The sequence below is a fragment of the Aspergillus pseudotamarii genome (genome assembly GCF_009193445.1).
Source record: "Aspergillus pseudotamarii strain CBS 117625 unplaced genomic scaffold BDV38scaffold_1, whole genome shotgun sequence".
NCBI lineage: Eukaryota > Fungi > Ascomycota > Eurotiomycetes > Eurotiales > Aspergillaceae > Aspergillus > Aspergillus pseudotamarii.
This window is the reverse complement of record NW_022475015.1, coordinates 719112-735924: the sequence shown is the minus strand read 5'-3', so window position 1 is coordinate 735924 and position 16813 is coordinate 719112. Positions and strand designations below refer to the sequence as shown.

General features: G+C 48.6%; 6 protein-coding genes across 6 annotated transcripts; 1 reads left to right on the top strand and 5 right to left on the bottom strand.

Moving 5' to 3' along the window:
- Positions 1-474: 474 nt before the first annotated feature.
- BDV38DRAFT_2836 (uncharacterized protein) lies at positions 475-1931 on the bottom strand. Its single transcript, XM_032060070.1, has 2 exons — positions 1148-1931; positions 475-1093 (listed from the first exon to the last, which is right to left on the bottom strand). The coding sequence occupies exons 1-2, from the start codon at positions 1475-1477 to the stop codon at positions 506-508; spliced, it is 918 nt and encodes a 305-aa protein (XP_031919829.1). The 5' UTR covers positions 1478-1931; the 3' UTR covers positions 475-505.
- A 2783-nt stretch (positions 1932-4714) lies between these two features.
- Positions 4715-6068, bottom strand: BDV38DRAFT_2725 (uncharacterized protein). Its single transcript, XM_032057499.1, has 2 exons — positions 5665-6068; positions 4715-5597 (listed from the first exon to the last, which is right to left on the bottom strand). The coding sequence occupies exons 1-2, from the start codon at positions 5920-5922 to the stop codon at positions 4896-4898; spliced, it is 960 nt and encodes a 319-aa protein (XP_031919828.1). The 5' UTR covers positions 5923-6068; the 3' UTR covers positions 4715-4895.
- A 1276-nt stretch (positions 6069-7344) lies between these two features.
- BDV38DRAFT_2709 (Low affinity iron permease-domain-containing protein) lies at positions 7345-9118 on the bottom strand. The gene has a single exon (XM_032057225.1). It carries the CDS (start codon positions 8900-8902, stop codon positions 7430-7432), a length of 1473 nt encoding a protein of 490 aa, XP_031919827.1. The 5' UTR covers positions 8903-9118; the 3' UTR covers positions 7345-7429.
- A 1299-nt stretch (positions 9119-10417) lies between these two features.
- Positions 10418-12993, bottom strand: BDV38DRAFT_289635 (fungal specific transcription factor domain-containing protein; the record flags this gene model as incomplete). Its single annotated transcript, XM_032061292.1, has 8 exons — positions 10418-10994; positions 11051-11283; positions 11338-11757; positions 11809-12122; positions 12172-12296; positions 12612-12665; positions 12763-12848; positions 12970-12993. 8 exons carry the CDS (start codon positions 12991-12993, stop codon positions 10499-10501), a joined length of 1752 nt encoding a protein of 583 aa, XP_031919826.1. The 3' UTR covers positions 10418-10498.
- Positions 12994-13897: 904 nt separating this feature from the next.
- BDV38DRAFT_289633 (uncharacterized protein) lies at positions 13898-14811 on the top strand (the record flags this gene model as incomplete). Its single annotated transcript, XM_032061291.1, has 4 exons — positions 13898-14205; positions 14266-14373; positions 14432-14588; positions 14644-14811. The coding sequence occupies 4 exons, from the start codon at positions 13898-13900 to the stop codon at positions 14809-14811; spliced, it is 741 nt and encodes a 246-aa protein (XP_031919825.1).
- A 336-nt stretch (positions 14812-15147) lies between these two features.
- On the bottom strand, positions 15148-16197 carry BDV38DRAFT_289632 (zinc-binding alcohol dehydrogenase family protein; the record flags this gene model as incomplete). Its single annotated transcript, XM_032061290.1, has 1 exon — positions 15148-16197. One exon carries the CDS (start codon positions 16195-16197, stop codon positions 15148-15150), a length of 1050 nt encoding a protein of 349 aa, XP_031919824.1.
- Positions 16198-16813: the final 616 nt, after the last annotated feature.

The following is a 16813-nucleotide window of genomic DNA, read 5'->3' as shown; positions in this document are numbered from 1 at the left end:
AACTCGGGAGGTGGTGATAACGGTGGGAATGGAGGGTTGAGGGAGTTTCGTTAGGGCACAGTGAGGCAGGGGGAATTTAGGGTTCGGTGTGATGTGCAGGGATGTGGCTGCATCATCGGAGATTTTTCGCTGATCGCCATTACAACTGGCTGGTGGGGTCATTTTCGTTGTTGGGGTGGCTGGACGGTCGAAGGAGGGGTAAAGTCTAGTGTGACCTCTGTATCTACTTGCTTGTCCTCTACCAGATGCGCTCTACTCAGTGGATCTCAAGTGTCGTCTCGAAAGTTGGGAGATTGTATTGTCTAACTGTTGACATAGGAGATAAGGAAATGAAAATAAATATAAAAATAAAAATAAAAGCAACTTTTGGGTATATCACGACCAGACACCGTTTCGCCAACCAACCCGATCAATCAACGAATGGAGAGTACTCGACTCATTAAGGTAATGTATTGTACAAGAACATGACAGTCATAACCAGGGCGAGACGCGAAACAATCAAGCATTAAGCGCGAAATGTCTCAGCCCCCTTGGTATGTCGCCACATCCCGCTGGGGACCATGTTTTGTTTGAACATGGCCAGCTCCTTCTGAAGAGCCTTGTTCTCTTCCTGCAGCTCTTGCATGTAGGCAATCGCATTGGTCAAGATCTCCGACTTCTTGAGCGACGCTGACCCGCCCTTGCTGGACTTCTGGACTCCGCCACACATGGCCTTCTCCAGGGCCACAAACTTGGCGTTCATGTTGGTGCGATACCGCTTCTCAATGATGTTATGTGCAGCACGCTTCGCGGCGTTGCGCCCACTGGTTGTTGTGGCCGTCGTGGTCTGGCCCGTGCTGGCATTGCTAGCATTGGAGTCAACCGACGTGGTGCGGGTCATCTTGCGGTTGACGGGAGGCGATGTGGGAGTTGCCTGAGGGGAAGTGCGGGTGGGGTATTCTTGGGGTGCGAGTTCAGGACTGGAAGACCATGTTGTCTCGCGTTTCACAACTGGGGTGGTCTTGCGGCGGGTGGATTGTCTCCCGGGGGCAGGCAGCATCTCTGCGGGAGCAGCATAGGTGGGAGACCAAGACTGATCATCACTTTCCAGATCCTACTGTATTGTCAGTCATGGTTCCAAGAGTATATCCGATGATTCATAACCTACCGAAGTGATGGAACCGGCATCTTCGCCCGAATGGTTGGAAATGGTGAATCCACTGATATCAGGAGGGGGCGCGAAGAAATCGGCAGGGAAATCCTTGGGATCCACTCCCATAGGCTCATTGGGCACATCGAGAGCGAAGTTCTCGGGCATCATGGTGTTTAGCGAGAAAAGATCAATGGCACTGTCGTAGTTCCAGTTGGCCGACAAGGGATCGGGACCCTTGGGGGCGGGGAAGGTATCGTAGGGGCGGTGCATGGGACTGTGATGGCTCATGTACATGCGTTCGTCGTCACTCAAGGTGAACGAAGGATCAGTTCTAGTGTATGCCATTGATGGTGGTGGTGGTTGATGTTGATGTTGTGGTAGTCGAAGGTCGACAAGATATAGTTGGGATGATAGATAGAGATGTAGATCGGAATCTGATATTGCCACAGGGGGGAGAGGAACGGATATAAATAAATATCACAAAAAAGGTTTTAATCTTAGAACCGTGGATCTGGTAGACAAAATAGAATAACGGCAGCGAGTGTGAAGCTTCTTTATAAAGGAAACGAAAGTTTTTTTTTCACACGGTGATGTAATTAAGGGCCGGTATAATAAAAAAAAAGCACTTAATTCCACCAAAATCATTATTAGAATGCAGCACAAGTGATTTGCCCGGTGAAGGACAACCGAGATCACCCCAGCCGGATCATCAGCATCCAGACTCGGTCGGCTCCGATGACAGTCGTCATTCCCATGTCCAGTCAGGAGCAAAACAGAGGAAAGGGACCATGTAGGTGGAGACACTTTGGATCGATGCACGACCGTTGAAGGGAAGAAACGGAAGGCTCAACGCCAAGAAGAGCCCGGCCGAGTCTCGGGGCCGATCATCCGGCCGTGTCATGGCCTTCAATCGGACTTTTTTTTATGGGACAAAATGCGGAATCCCACTTCCACTTCCGACGTGTGTAGTGAAACCATGGCGGAAGTGAATTTATCCCGATTTTGCCCGTCCATCAAAGGTAGCCTGAGGCGATGTTATTTCCTGTTTGAGCAAGACCTTGACTACAGGCTTGCGTTTAGGTTCCTGTACTCCGTTGCCCTTTAGACTCGGGGTACATCCAGATTAATTTTCTCCCTTAATCTTTTACACTTTAGTGATGACGCTGAACTCATTCAACTCAGATTCCTTATTCCTATTCCTATTCCCTGTTTTCTTTGGTTTTTTGTGTTTTCTTTTCTTGGTGTAATTAATTTATGATCACTCGTAAAGCTACGTTCCCTTCATCCGAGTTGGATCCTTGTTGTTCTACAGTTAACTGGCATCATCTTGATATATCAACCAGTTATTTCCGTACGGTATGTAAGATGATGACGGATCATCTTCAGACGAGTGATGTAACGTACTATGCAGCGTCCCTTGGTCCAATGAGAGGACTTCAACCACGCCTTCACAACCCCTGCAGCGTGATGTATTCTCCAATCAGAGCACGTTTATTAGCAATCCCCTTTGATGGATAGGCCCTGCGTAATTCTCTTCCCAACGACAGGCTGTCTTACTGTCCTAGTGGTCCTGTCAGAGACACAAGAGAACCCAGTCTCCTCCTATTTACACACGGACCAAGCCGTCCAGTCCCAGGGGATGGGATCGGGCATCCGCTGTGGATACCTTAAGGAGGGATTGCCTCCCCGACCAATCACTCCCTCTCTTTCACTCATCCGAGGAACGTGTTCATATCCCTTTTTTTTTTTTTTTTTTTTTTTTTTTTTTTTTTTTTTTTTTTTTTTTTTTTTTTTTTTTTTTTTTTTTTTCTCTCTTGACACTTGCATCCTCTATCGGAGAATTTTTCTCCTCCACGCTGCCACCATGACTCGTGACCCAACAGATGACTTCGGATCGTAGATGTACCGTCCATGGTCTGCACACGTGTTGCTTGTCAACTGTCCGCATCGCCCTTCCACAAGGGGAAGTATACCCCTCATGTGCGATGAAGCGAGGTCATTACGGAAAATTAGGTTCTCTTGCGACGTCGACGGTTTCTCTGTGTGTTTCGCAGCCTTTTCTACTCTAGGAAATGTCCTCCCCGTAGTCTTCAGGCTATTGGGTGCAGGGGTTTCTCTAAGAATAGCACATCTCGATACTATTTCGTTTTCCTCGCACACATATTCACGCACACACACAGTCCACAACTCAAAAAAATACCCCGAGTACAGCCTATTACTGCCACTTCCATATCTCAAGATCCAAATATTGGGTCCTCCACACTAACCCAATCCAGGCAAACGATGACAGGGTGGATCAAAAAAATGCTAATAATTAACCTCCCGTAGTAAAGTTAACCCGCAGACGGTAGTCTACTAAGTCTAGTACCCCCTCGGCTCCCCCGTTCGGAAGCCGGACTGAGAGGGTCTTTTTCTTTTTGGAATTTTCTTTTTTTTTTTTTTTTTTTTTGCTTTTTTTTTTTTTTTTTTTTTTTTTTTTTTTTTTTTTTTTTTTGCCTGTCCTTCTTCCTTTTCCTGTCGATTCCCAGTGGTGTGATCCGGCATCTCAGTGCTGAACTCCCGCCAAGTTGCGTCATTCGTCACTTTTGCAATCCATCACCAACCATTCTGATACTGGTCATTTCGATCATGTCTCGAAAACTCCCGATGATATCGCCCGAGAAGATGCATCAATTCGGGTGAGAATGAATCGAGGTTGTCACCTGCCAGTGAAAACTTTTCCATTCGGACGAGATCTGTCTCCGGCGTAGGTGAGGCGGAATTGAGGGCTCCGAGTCAACGTGTTGGTATCTGAGGTACAGTATGTTTACTGATGGAGGGGCTCAGCCCTATCCTGTCTTGTTACCCCTCTTTTGATTATTTTTGATTATTATTTTTTTTTTCTTGGTGCGATAGCGCTGACTTTCAAATTAGGGTTTGGCTGCAATCAGCATGTTATGGCTGAAGAGGCCTATCTGCCGTGATGGGTTACAGACCTTATCCGCCATGCCACCATGATACTCTTATGCTGTAATAGAGAATGACATGCATAGATTGAGTGTGGTGTGGTGACCCAAAACACTGGGGAGAGCCGGGGTGGATCTCTATGGCCAATCTGCAGCCCTAATCCTACGAGCCGCGGGGTAATCTTCACCCTCCTGTCCCAGATCCAAATCCCGGATGCAGAGGCTGAAGAACCCGCAAAACCATGCGAGATCTGGCAAACGGCGGTCAGGATGACGTTCAGCAAGGTCTGTACGACGGTCGAATGGTGGTTACGGTCGTGGTGCAGGTTCTGGAAGATCCAGGTCCGAGAGGGGCATTTTTTTTGTGAGCTCAGATTGAGTTCCAGAAGCTCTGACCACCAGCGGGGGGAACTGCACCTTGCCCCGGATCCAAAGTTGAGGTCAGCCGTTGGCTAGGCTAGCTCGGGTGCGCTACTGCTAGATGCCGTGGTTCAGATGCGGCGGTCCCTGGCGGCCGGGTGAGATCTGTGCCGACGATCCAGCGGTGTATCTACAACGCGACCAAGACCCCTCGAACATCGCCAGAAAAACTGCTACGGACGATGTGACGAGTGTCCTCCATCGCCGACTATCTTTTTTTGGTGTGTAGGATGCGTGGTGGTGGTGTTTGCGCTCATGGCGATCCGTAACATTGATCGGGGGGTTCCAGGTGAGGGCAACCCCGCGATGGAATCACATGACCTGGTGCTATATATAACCCCCTCTCACCCAACCCTCCTTAGTCAGAACACCGGAGGCTCCTCCCAAATCAGCCCTAATTAACTTGCTTCCTGCGTCCTCACCTCCCGGGCTAATCTCCGAATCGTCGTCTCGTAGTCCTCTGGCTCGCGGCCCAAGATCTCCCTCAACAGCGGCGTCACCACCGCGGTCTCCCCGCGCCGGATCGCATCCCACGCCGTCGCCCACTCTCTCGCCAGGTTAATGCCATGATAGGTATGCTTCGTGCCATGCGTCGACAATGCCGCATAGTCATCCGGCGAGATTTCGCGAATCCGAACCGTCCGTCCAACGGCACGACCCAGGATCTCCACTGTCTCCCGCAGCGAATATTCGCGCGGTCCCGAGAGCAACAGCAGCCGATTCACGTATGGGAAGGACCGCGGGTCCTGCACGTACGAGGCGAGTAAGTTGGCGGTAGCTTCGCCGAGTTCGTCGCGTTTGGCCCACGTGACCCCCGGCGGGGCACCAGCGTGCGGGATCGTAATTTCATCCACGGGATGCGCCAGATCAAACCAGGCCGTGTAGATCGGGAACGACTCCGAGTAAAGACCTTCTCGAATCACTGTGTAGGTCATGTTGCTCTGCGCTTGTAGATCGGCCAGATATTGCTCGGTTCGTAGATGGGCGCCCATAACGTGCGCCACGCTCGAGTCCGTCAGATCGCCCGCAAACGCGAGCGACGAGTAGAAGATATGCTTTACGCCGCTGCGACGCGCAGAGTCGATGGCATTCCGATGGGCCTGTGCGACCGTCAGTTCTGGCCCAGATTATCTATCGTGAATAGGGAAAGAGAGAGAGCGGAATCACCTCCACGCGATACTGAATCTCAAACGACGCATACGAAACCAACATCAACACGTCCACCCCATCAAATATGCGCTCCAGCGATGAGGGATCTTCATAGTCGGCGCGTCGCACTGTCGCGCCCAGACGGCTCCATTCAGCCAGGGAGTCGGGTTTGCGAGCGATGAGGATGAGTTGTTCGGCGGGAACGAGTTTCACGAGGTGGTTGATGATGCTCGTTCCCAGGCCGCCTGCGGCGGGGAAGATGCCGACCTTGGTCATTGTTGTTTTTTTGTTTATTTTATCTCGGTCGCGTTCTTGTTCCTCGCTTCTGCTTGTTCTGTGGTCTTGGTGGATGTACGACGGTCCATTCAATTCTTACCATTCAGTGTGAATTAATTATGATTCTCTTCGACTTTCCTCCTGATTTTATATTTCGAGAATAACATGTCCCTGTTGATGCCATCATGACTTGCTCATGCGGTCTTGGCGGTCGAGTGGTGCTTACAAATGGGTTTATATCCGATAGTTAGTTATGTCCGTTGGATTATAAACCATGTCGGATTCAGTGACGTTTAACTATTCAGAGGGATTCGAGGTGATTCTATCTGATAAGGAAAATGGGATCGAATACCGGCCATTGCATTTGTTAGGGCTTTCCGTGTCGGTGTTGATTTGTTGTTCTCCAATGGTGGTTCAATGGTTGACTTGTCAGTGAGAGAGAGAAGAGAAGCACGGTCAACGGCGCAATGAATGATATGGATTAGAATGGTTTCTCTCGGTGAAAATGTACAATGTCTGTGCATAGTTAGACCGTGGAATGAGCTACGTGTGTAATAAGTCAAGTTCTTGTTTGGAGTCTAGATTCTCCTCATGGTAATCGTTGTGCCGGATATATATTTTGCAGCATCGGAGTATACACCAGGAGCTCTACCAACACAGTAAACCCCAAATCAAATACTTCATCCTGCCATTGACGATGCCATCAAGAAATACCCACTGCACAATTCCAATAAAATACACCCACAAAACACCACCTCCCTCAACATGGAGGTAGTGTAGTGTATGGACCTCGGCATATCCCCCTTATAAACCACCCTACACAGACCAAGATAGCTCCAGATATATTTTTTCAATGATAAACCGTCACGGATAGTTAGTTCCCCCGCCAACAAAAACACCCTACACACTATCACCTCCACGGAGGAGCCGATATAAAAAACCAACCCAGTGTCTAGAACTCTCGAACGACGTGTTCACCGGCCGAGTGCCAGCCATGCTCGGTAAATCTGGGATTTTAATTAGGGGAACATTGGAGTGGGGACAATCTATGACGTCGCAGAATTTGCAGAATTATTGATTGCTCACGCATAGTACCGCTGAACGGTGGGGGTTTGAGTCCTTTTATTATTGCGGGTTTCTGGAATTTTAATATCAGCGAGTGGGTGATCGGCGGGTGGATTTACTGTTCTGGTGTGGCATCGTTGAGGGAAACAGTTGAAAAGGGGAAAAATACATAGAAAAGCAAAAATAAAAAAAAAAATAAAAATAAAAATAAATAAATAAATTAAAATGCGACAAAATAATAAAACAAAAGAATACGAAAGAAAAGCAAACATGCATTCGGTGTGAGACTTGGACAGAGAACTCCGAACGCCTACAAACTGCACTGCCTAGGTAGTTACTCGCTTTGCGATTCAATTACCAAATCCAACCCCCCTAACTAACGAACTATCTCTTAACTATCTAATCCCCCCCCTATCCCGACCCCTTCCAGCGGAGCCCCAACTCACCAAATCGACTGGACCGCATTCACATAACCCAGCAACTGCAACCGCCTCGCATACGTATTTTTCAGATCCACCCGTTGCCGATCGTCGGCCGAATTGTGCCCCGTCACCAACACAATCATGAAAAACGACTCGATCAAGCTGGGCGGTACATTACACAACAACTGACCCGTCATGGTCCATCGCAGGGCACTAGCGCCCGCAACCAACCCTAAGATCGTCACCACCCCCAACACGACCGTGATTTCATGCGCGCACACGCGCCCCATCGTCTCCGACACGCGCTGCGTCAGCGAGTCACCACCGACGACGTCCTCGTCGCAGGGCGTGGGAATTCCAGCGGTCGTGAAAAGGCTTGCGTCTTGCGCGGTGATGCCGCGGGCGAATTGGTCGTCAACGTAGCAGCGCAGACGGGCTTGCATGTTGCGGAGCACGAAGCCGTCGTTCATTCCGATGAGGCCGGCATAGGTGCCGATGAGGAGCCACCAGTTGGAATCGAAGTGCAGGAGGGGGCCGATGGCGAGCCAGATGATGATGACTGCCACCAGGATACCGATGCCGACGAGGGTGCCGACGAAGTCCGCGTAGTAGAAGATGGCGCGTTGGATTTTGCTGACCCGTGGTGCGGGGATGATGACGAGGTCGTTGGGGAGGGAGTCGTCGGTTAGTTGGCGGAGCTGGGCTTCGAGGGAGGAATCGACCTGGAAGATTGCGTCGACGCAGCGGCGGGTGTAGGCTGCGTGGCGTTCGCGGATGTTGGCGAGGAAGGCGAAGAGGAAGACCATGAGCGCGGACGAGGCCGAGTTCATGTAGAGTTGCCATTGGTCGCTGTAGTGGGAGCGATGGCCGAGGCCGATCCAGGTGAAGACACCCCCCCAGAAGAGCGTGATGGTGCCCAGGTGGCCGATGACATGCGAGAACCAGGTGATGGTCCGTCCGAACCGGGTCTCCAGGGGGAGTTCTGTGCCAACCTCGAGGGCGTTCTGGCGCTCCTTGACTAGATGGACCAGGTGGGTGGTTTTCTCTTCGTCTTCTGCATTGAGCTTTTGATGCAGCTTCTCGAGCATCCGTTTGTGGCTGAGGATCCGGGACTCCAGCTCAGCGGCTACTGTCATCTCCTCTTCGTATGCGTTCAGCTGCTGTCTCACGAGGAAGGAGTCGAATATGTAGCTGACGATGGCCTGGATGTCGGAGATCAGGACCTGCCAGCTATCGGTCGAGCCGTACTTGATCCCGAGGAGAGCCCAGGTGAGGAGGCCCGCGAGGATCAGGAAGAAGACGGGCTCGGAGCCAGAGACTCGGACGATAAAGTCAAGCCAGCGGTCGAGCAACCTGGGCTTGCTTTTGGGTATATAGCCCTGAACATCTGAGTGGTTAAGGGCCTCTTTCCCAATCACATGTTGCGTCGGGGCGACGCCCTGGATCTCAGGCTTCGCGCCTGGTTTGCGCAGGAGTTCCATGAAGCGATCCATCTGGACTGTGGTGGTTTTCGGAGTTTTCTTTTCTTTCTATCTTTTTCTCTTTCTTGTTTTCCCGGTCTTTTGCTTTCAATGCGACGAAGAGAACACCGAGGAAGCAACGAACAAAGCGACAGACGATGAATCTATCCAACTGAACAGATCAGCACTGGTAAGTATCCCAAGACCAACCATCAACCTACAACGAACAATATGTTCCATTACCCCATCACAGAGTATTCTCAAGGCAGGTATAGCCCGAAGCTAGACTTATGGAGGACGAGGCTCTTCCAAAAGTCCTAGCAAGCAACCATCCGGTCTGCGGTTACGGCATACCAGCGCGGAGATAATCGGACATAGGACTGCCACGGGGCTATTCATCGATGTAGAGCTGGAAACTGGATGATGGAGATCAATGCTAGAGCAGGAAGTTCTGTTGCTCAGGGTTAGTATGGAGGAGGTAAGCAAAGGAGGAGGGTGAACGATTTTATGTTACTCATGCGGCATATATAGAGAGGCCTTTTTTCCAGTCGAGAGCCACACGTGGCTGACATGCGCGATTTAAAATTTCCAATTAAGGTTAACTAGAAAGCTTGTCTGGAATAAAAATAAAATTATTGAATTGTATTATGTTTTTGGGTCTTATCTTTGTATGGCTACATGGTTTTACTGGATGCGGTCTTTGTTCCTGTTTTCATTCCCACTCTGAATAGGAGAAGAGTCACAATGGTTACTCTATATCATGTCCTATATCACAAGTAAGACTGCCAATTATACACAAGAGAAACCTACGGAGAGCACACAGTATCCCCAAACCCACGACAACCCCCCCTCCTGGAAAACCCTGACTCTCCACCGCGGAAAAAGTAAGTCGGAAAGAAAATCTCAAGTCTGGTACGGAAGAACCACACATCAGCTCTACCAAATCGGGTGACACGACAGCCCGTCCGTGCCCATTGATAAGCTTTTCTGAAATGCGGATGCCTAAAGTGGATAGATGAGGTTAGTCTACATGCAGTTGTGATATGCAGAGTTTACTTCCATGGGCGTTTTCTGGAACGTGCCTCGATCATGGCTTGGGTGTATACGAGCAAGCGGTGCAGGGTTGAGTCTCACCGTAGGAAGGTCGTTTTGGGAAGCTTGGATCAGTGTTCAAAAGTTACACCTCAGTAGAGATCTATCGAATTAGGGTTTGCTGAGGTTATTGGCGATATGCTTGACGGAGTGTCGTTTTGGGATCATGTGAATATGCTTGTCTTTTTTGGGGTTGGGTACTGAATCGTCCATAGCAATCTGGGATTTCTATTATTGGGGGGATCGAGAGGAACAGTGCACGTTGAGGGATTTAGGGTTACTATCCTCGTGATGATGGATAAAGGGTTGCCACATATGGAGGGAACTCGCTTGATGCTCTAGCCAATCGATGATAATTCATGTCATTCCCCGCTAGAGTTAAATTGAAGATACACGCTGTTGATCATATTTCTCTCGTTCATTAATACTATTTCTCGTAGATAGCAAACTGTGACTGTCCTACACAACATGCCCTAAGGGCACATCTGGGATTATGCCGTATTTCCGACGAAGCGAACAGGAGCCACAAAACCCTTATCAAAAAATATCAAAAATAGCATCCGCCTCAAGCCAACTGTAGGGAAATTGACTATTGACCAACTGCCACATGAGATCGTCTGCCATTGGGTAGGATGCGTCTCCCAATCCATGGTCCGAGATATCTGCGCTCATATACGTGGCGTACGCGGCCGAAGATAACTCTGGTGCTAAACCTTCCGCAAGCTCAGTTTCAAAGACGGGGGCATTTGCTGTGTGGTTCGGTACATGGTTGTGCGCTGCATGTGTAGATGAGTGATCTTCTCTCGCGATATGCGATTGCCGGCTGGGGGAATTCATGTTTTGAACCAAGGGATCACAAAGACGTAAGAGAGATGTCAACAGACTTAACAGTCGCGCTAAGTACGGAGTAGCTTTAAATTGGGACAGCCCCTTGATTATTTGTTGTACTAATCGATAGTCGGTCACATCCGAAGTGGCGATAATGTTACAAAAGACAACGAAGAAGGGGGCTACCGGGTATAAGGCGATAGTCCTATATGCCCATGTTAGCTTCTACTATGTACATTAATATCGAGGAAGGCGGCTGACCATGTCAGAAAAGAGGGCTCGGGGTCATTAAATCCTGGCATATTATCGGCATGTTCTTGGAGGTATTGAAATGCTCTGAGCGCTCTTCTCGAGTACACTAAGCAGTCGGAGTGAGTTGCTGGACTGCTGTCGTAGCCGAGCCGTGTTCGAAGCATATCAACATAAATTGCGTAATAGCTAAAGTCAGCCGCTACCCAGTCATATAATGCTGGACCTGAGATAGCGTTTCGACTCTGAGGTAATATTAGCTGGCTAGCTGTTATAAGACGCTGAAACCCAAAGCTTACTTCTTGTAAACTTGAATAAACTCTATCCATGCGCTCTTGAACGCCTTGAAAGATCTCGAAGATCCGAGACCTGGATTTGTCGCCCTCGTTCAGTGTTACGTCCAACAATGTATCTTGAACTTTTGCTAGATCTAGAAGTACGAATAATAGCCGATTATAGGGTGATGACATATTAGTGGCAATGAAGTCTGTAGGAGGCGCATGCACTTCTGGTAACGAGGGATGTCGTATTAGAAGGGCACTCGTGGTTCGGTCGAGATAAAAGCACCAGTATACGGCACTTTGAATCTCATCGTTACAGCCTGATAGAGAGGGCGGATAACAGGGCTTATGATAGTTCAGAGAGATGATCTGGCGAGCCGCATACGAGTTTAGTAGCCAGCATTGGCTTATGTTGGTGGTGTGTTGCATTAGCAAAGCCTAGAATTCCCGTTAGTGAGTTGAATTGTTTCGGTCAGCAACATTACTTACAGCTGATATGAGAGCCTGGATTAGCGACAAGCTGGGCGCCGACATAAGATTGAGATGCTTGAGTGCTTGAAGCGCAGCAGCCTCGTACGTTCGTTTCGACTTCTGAAGCTGCTTCTTTACCGATGGGTTCGTCGATCGCCTCGCCAATTGATATAGGTGAAACATCGCTTTCACATAGACACAGATACTATATTGATAGAAAAGCTGTCCCCTGCAGTCGCCATCGAGAAGACTCGTCATCATTCTTTCAAAAGCCCTGTCGGATATATGGTCGGGCCATCTAATATGATGAAGTCCATCGCCCATAACAGGCTCTAGATACTATTAGCACGCACTAAAGACGGTAAGAGCCTGTATGCTTACCTGGAAGAAGCATATACAGTATTTCCGCCGGAGGTGTCTGTGGAACTTCAATATCGAACAGTTCACGAGCAGATTCGCCTGGGGCGATGGTTTCCTGCAAATCCAGGGACTCTCCCCTTGACATTCTGTCAACTAACTTCACAGCCGACTCGAAAACTCTTCGCCGCTCACTGCTCAGATGCCTTCTACCCAGCGGTCTACCATCAACCTCGATCTGTATTACAAGTTTGGCCTGCTGCGCATGGTGGGTTGAATTGTCCGGGGTAGCAGCCGGGTTACATTCATTACGAGTATCTGCGTTGCCATGACTGTCTAGCTTTCTTCGCTTCGCAGTAGCATTTTCTTCTTGTTCAGGGATGCTGGCCGAAACATTCGGGCTCTCGCTAGAACAGGTAAGTAACGGAATGGCTAATATCCTGGCAATGGGCGACATTTCACACCTCTGTAAACTTGATGTCGCTCCCTCTAATCGAAATACACCCTCTTCCGGTAATCTAGACACTTATTAGTCACTGGATTATCCCTTAGAAGGAGCGGACAAGGAAAGGTAAGAAAGAAGAAAACCAAGTGTAACAGGTAAAGTGCCCATACCTTGGTGAGAATTTCTGCTTCGATGCCCGGCCGGGGCGAAGGCGTTGACATGCAACCCCAGCATCGACACAATTGGCGCAATTGCGCTGTCTATTGCATTTCACCTTTCTTGAATAACAGAGATCACACTATATCAAATTAGCCTTGGCACCTTGAGCGATGGGAGCGAACACCAAGTAAGCTAAAGCAGAGATGGGCTAATCTCACTGCAGGCAGAACATCCTCCGGCATGATGTCACTTTGCCCGATACAAGTTCTTTCCGTTTTGCTGGGAATTGCTAGCTTCGGATATGAAGGCTCCGATTGACATGTACTCTTCGATTCTCAAACCCGAGTTGGTAATTAATGAAATAACATTGGTTTATCGGATAAAGCAAGTCCATGTTCTGGTTGTACCCGCTTTGGAAGCCCACGCAGTGGTCGTGTCACCTGACTTTGCCTCTCATAATTCTTTTTCCCCCTTTTTGGTTGATCCAATGCGTCTTTGCTTTTTACCTTCTTTATACGGCATTTATATGCATATCTTTCATTAGTACGTCTGTCTATCATGCAACATTTGAGCAATCGTTCCCATATGAGAACCAGGAAAGCCTCAGAAGGAGGCATCCTGTCACCATCAGGTTCATCTCCTATCTAAGCTTAGGTCTATATTTTCTATTATATCCCCCTTGGGCGTTGGCCTGAGAGATTGCCAATCTACACCTTATGAGCACTTAGTATATATTCTTCGACCATATTCTCAAGTATTATTAATAATGGACGTAAATTTCTTCATACTCCGACCATCCCGGAGACGCTAAACCGTTTTCGCTCGGAAATCCGACAGTTGGGTAACCGAGCAGCAAACCCTGACTTCCCAACTACCTTAAGTTCTTGAAGACAAGTAATTAATTGGCCATAACTTGTTAATTTGCCACTAGGGGATAATAGTATCTCCTCCTCAGGAATTATAACCGCCGTTCTAATATCATAGTCGGGATCCACCCCGGCACATATGGGGAGGCTGGAGAAGTAATCGAGAATCGGCCCATGACTAATTTCTAGCATTAGTGTCGTGTATATAAACTAGCCCGAATACTAAAATAACTAAACCATATCCATCTATCTCGCAAACTTATTTCCACCCAATATCAACATGGCGACCTACATTGTGACCGGAAGCTCCCGCGGGATGGGACTGGCAATGATCAAAGAACTGGCATCTCGGGACCCCGCAGAGGTCAGTCTCGTGATCGCTGCTACTCGGAGATCCAGCACCGCGTTAGATGAGATTGTCGCACGGGAATCTGGTCGTGTCGTTTTCATCCCGCTGGATGTGTCCAATGCGGCCAGTATCTCAAGTTCCGTTGAAATGGCGGGATCGGTCGTGGGCCAGAAGGGAGTTGATGTTCTAATTAACTGTGCTGGAGTTCATTCGTGGTTGGAGGGGAAGACTGAGAACATGTGAGGAAATTATTCAACAAAAATATAATTTATCTAAGGGAAGGCTAATTCACCTTGAAGGGCCGATCTCGACTACCAACTTACTGTGAATGTGGTTGGAACGCATAATGTGACACGCGCTTTTCTACCTCTGTTGAGAATGGGAAAGTTGAAGAAAGTTGCTAATATGTGCGTTGCCTTCATCTATAATGGCTTCTGTTTGACTGACAGGCGTCTACTAAACTAGCTCGACGGTTTATGCTTCAATGACGCATGCAGAGACGTCTAGCTTTGCCAACTGCCCGGCTTACAAGATTAGCAAGGCTGCTCTCAACGCACTTACTGTGCAATATGCCATGTCCTATAAGGATGAAGGATTTACCTTCCTGGCGGTTAATCCCGGTGTAAGTTGTGTAAATGAACCTACTGGCTTGTATTTGTGCTTGCTAACCGGTGCAGTGGCTGAAAACCGATATGGGCGGTGATGATGCTCACCTCACGGCGGATGAGGGAGCACAGGCGGTTCTGAATGTCATCGACAAAGCAGAGAAAGACTCCAACGGGTGTTTCAAGAACATTTATGCTCCTGGATGGGACATGTATGATGGAAAGGATATTCCCTGGTAGAGGAATATTTAGCAGAGATGAGATCCACAGAGTTGGATAGGTAAAGAGATATAGAGTTGAGGGATACAGCCGGTATTAAATATGGCATATTGTCAATAAATGACCTATAGGATACGAAAGACTTAATTGACGGAACCAAGAGCCGAGCCTCGATATGTTAACCCTTAAGTGCTATGGTACGTTCAATAAACCCATTGGGTCTATTGTGGCCCAGAATAAGTGAACTTAGAAATACAATTTCCAGTGTTTGTTGTGATCGCGTCACATTGCATTTCTATTTGCATTGCTGGATACTAGAAGCCACATTGGCTATTGGTACAATTGAGTATTTGTAGCTCACGGAGTATCTGCGATATTATGCACAAGCTTCTCCCCACTAACCTTTCCTTCCCTCATGGAAATTAAACCTTCCAAGGTACCATTAAGGCCAGCAGGACACATCTTGGGAGGGTGTACACTGAGCCTTTTTTCTGCTAACAACCTCTCCACCACTGTACAGAAATTCTCCGCAAACGTGTAGTCTTCTGCCTTCGGGGGAATAGCTCTTGGGCCGAATTGGAAACCCTCACCAAAAGCAGTATACGCCATCGTCGCCCCATGATTGACGTTCTTCGGCCGCTCAATCGCTAACGGCAGAAGGGCGCTATAGTCACCTCCTCCAGAGGATATCGCCCGATCACAGTATCTGGCACTATCTTCCGATGAGATTGTATCGAATACAAGCTTCAAGTTGTCATTCGTAAGCTCCTTGATTCTGTCGGCAGAACCCGGATCACGATAATCAAAGACAGCGTCGGCCCCAAGCCGCTTGACTTGATCAAAATTGCGCGGCGAACATGTCGTGAGTACTTTGTAGCCAGAAATCTTGGCAAACTGGATTGCCAGAGTGCCAGTGGCTGTTGACCCTCCGTAGATCAAAATAGGCTGGGCTTCTTTGATTGGGTTGGTAGGTAGCGCCAGCTTGAGGCCTTGATAAAGCCCTTGCCCTGCGGTCGTAACACCTAGCCCTAAGGTTGTAGCCTCCTGGAAAGTAAGGTAATCCGGGATTTTCATCTGAAGATCTCCCTTGGCCACAATATACTCTGCAAAGGCACCATCTTCGGGCTGGACAGTGTTGGAGCCGTGGACGAAACCGCATACACGGTCTCCCTTTTTAAATGGCTTTTTGACATTCTTGCCAACTTCCTGCACGATGCCTGCGTAGTCACATCCCACGAGGACTCCTGGGGGAGCTAAATAATCGATATGTTTCCAGTCCGTAGGGTTTATGGCTACGCAGATGGTTTTCACAAGGATGTAATCGTCGCGTAAAGCAGGGACGGGTTTGTCAGCGACCACCTCGGCCTGTTTGGGAGCGGTAATCACGACAGCTTTTTGGGTCACCATCATGGCGAATTGTTGCGATACAGTGGAAGTACCCCGCCCGGGACAGTTTGCTATAAGAGCAATTTCATGTTTCCTTACAGCGCCCCGAGAAGGCCCTCAGGGTACCGGATTACAAATCATGAACCAATGGCAATGAGACTGTGCAATCGATCTAACTAGAGACGATGCGGAGCGTGGGCCGAAATCGAGCAGGAATTTAACGTTAAAAGTTTTATGATGAAGTCTATCGTGGCCGGCTTTATTCTTATCTCCGGGATAACACGCTTTTAAACTTGTAAACTCCGCTCTCGGACGGAGTATGAGTAAACCCTAACTTAAGCACCGAGGATCCATGAGAGGCTAATTATCACCAAAGCTTATTCTAAGTCTTTCGCTACTATACATGCGTTGCCCATATCATGGCATAATGTCTACCTGAGCCCAGATATCCCACGGTAACAGACCTGCCCCAATAGAACCATCCTTGAGAATGGTAACCCTCAACTAGGAACCGATATGGATACATAGTGGAGGAAATAGAGTAACTCCGGGGTTTATGTAAACCTGATTCCTCCCTTAAGTCCGTCCATACGGAGAAACTGCCACCGCGTGAACATAACCCCCCAGCTATAGCCTA

Bases quoted from the DNA above. Each gene is read 5' to 3' on its own strand.
- BDV38DRAFT_2709 (XM_032057225.1), bottom strand. From the start codon at position 8,902: ATGGATCGCTTCATGGAACTCCTGCGCAAACCAGGCGCGAAGCCTGAG.
- BDV38DRAFT_2836 (XM_032060070.1), bottom strand. From the start codon at position 1,477: ATGGCATACACTAGAACTGATCCTTCGTTCACCTTGAGTGACGACGAA. The intron at 1,094-1,147 runs GTAGGTTATGAA...ACAATACAGTAG, and splicing joins ATGCCGGTTCCATCACTTCG to GATCTGGAAAGTGATGATCA.
- BDV38DRAFT_2725 (XM_032057499.1), bottom strand. From the start codon at position 5,922: ATGACCAAGGTCGGCATCTTCCCCGCCGCAGGCGGCCTGGGAACGAGC. The intron at 5,598-5,664 runs GTGATTCCGCTC...ACGGTCGCACAG, and splicing joins AGATTCAGTATCGCGTGGAG to GCCCATCGGAATGCCATCGA.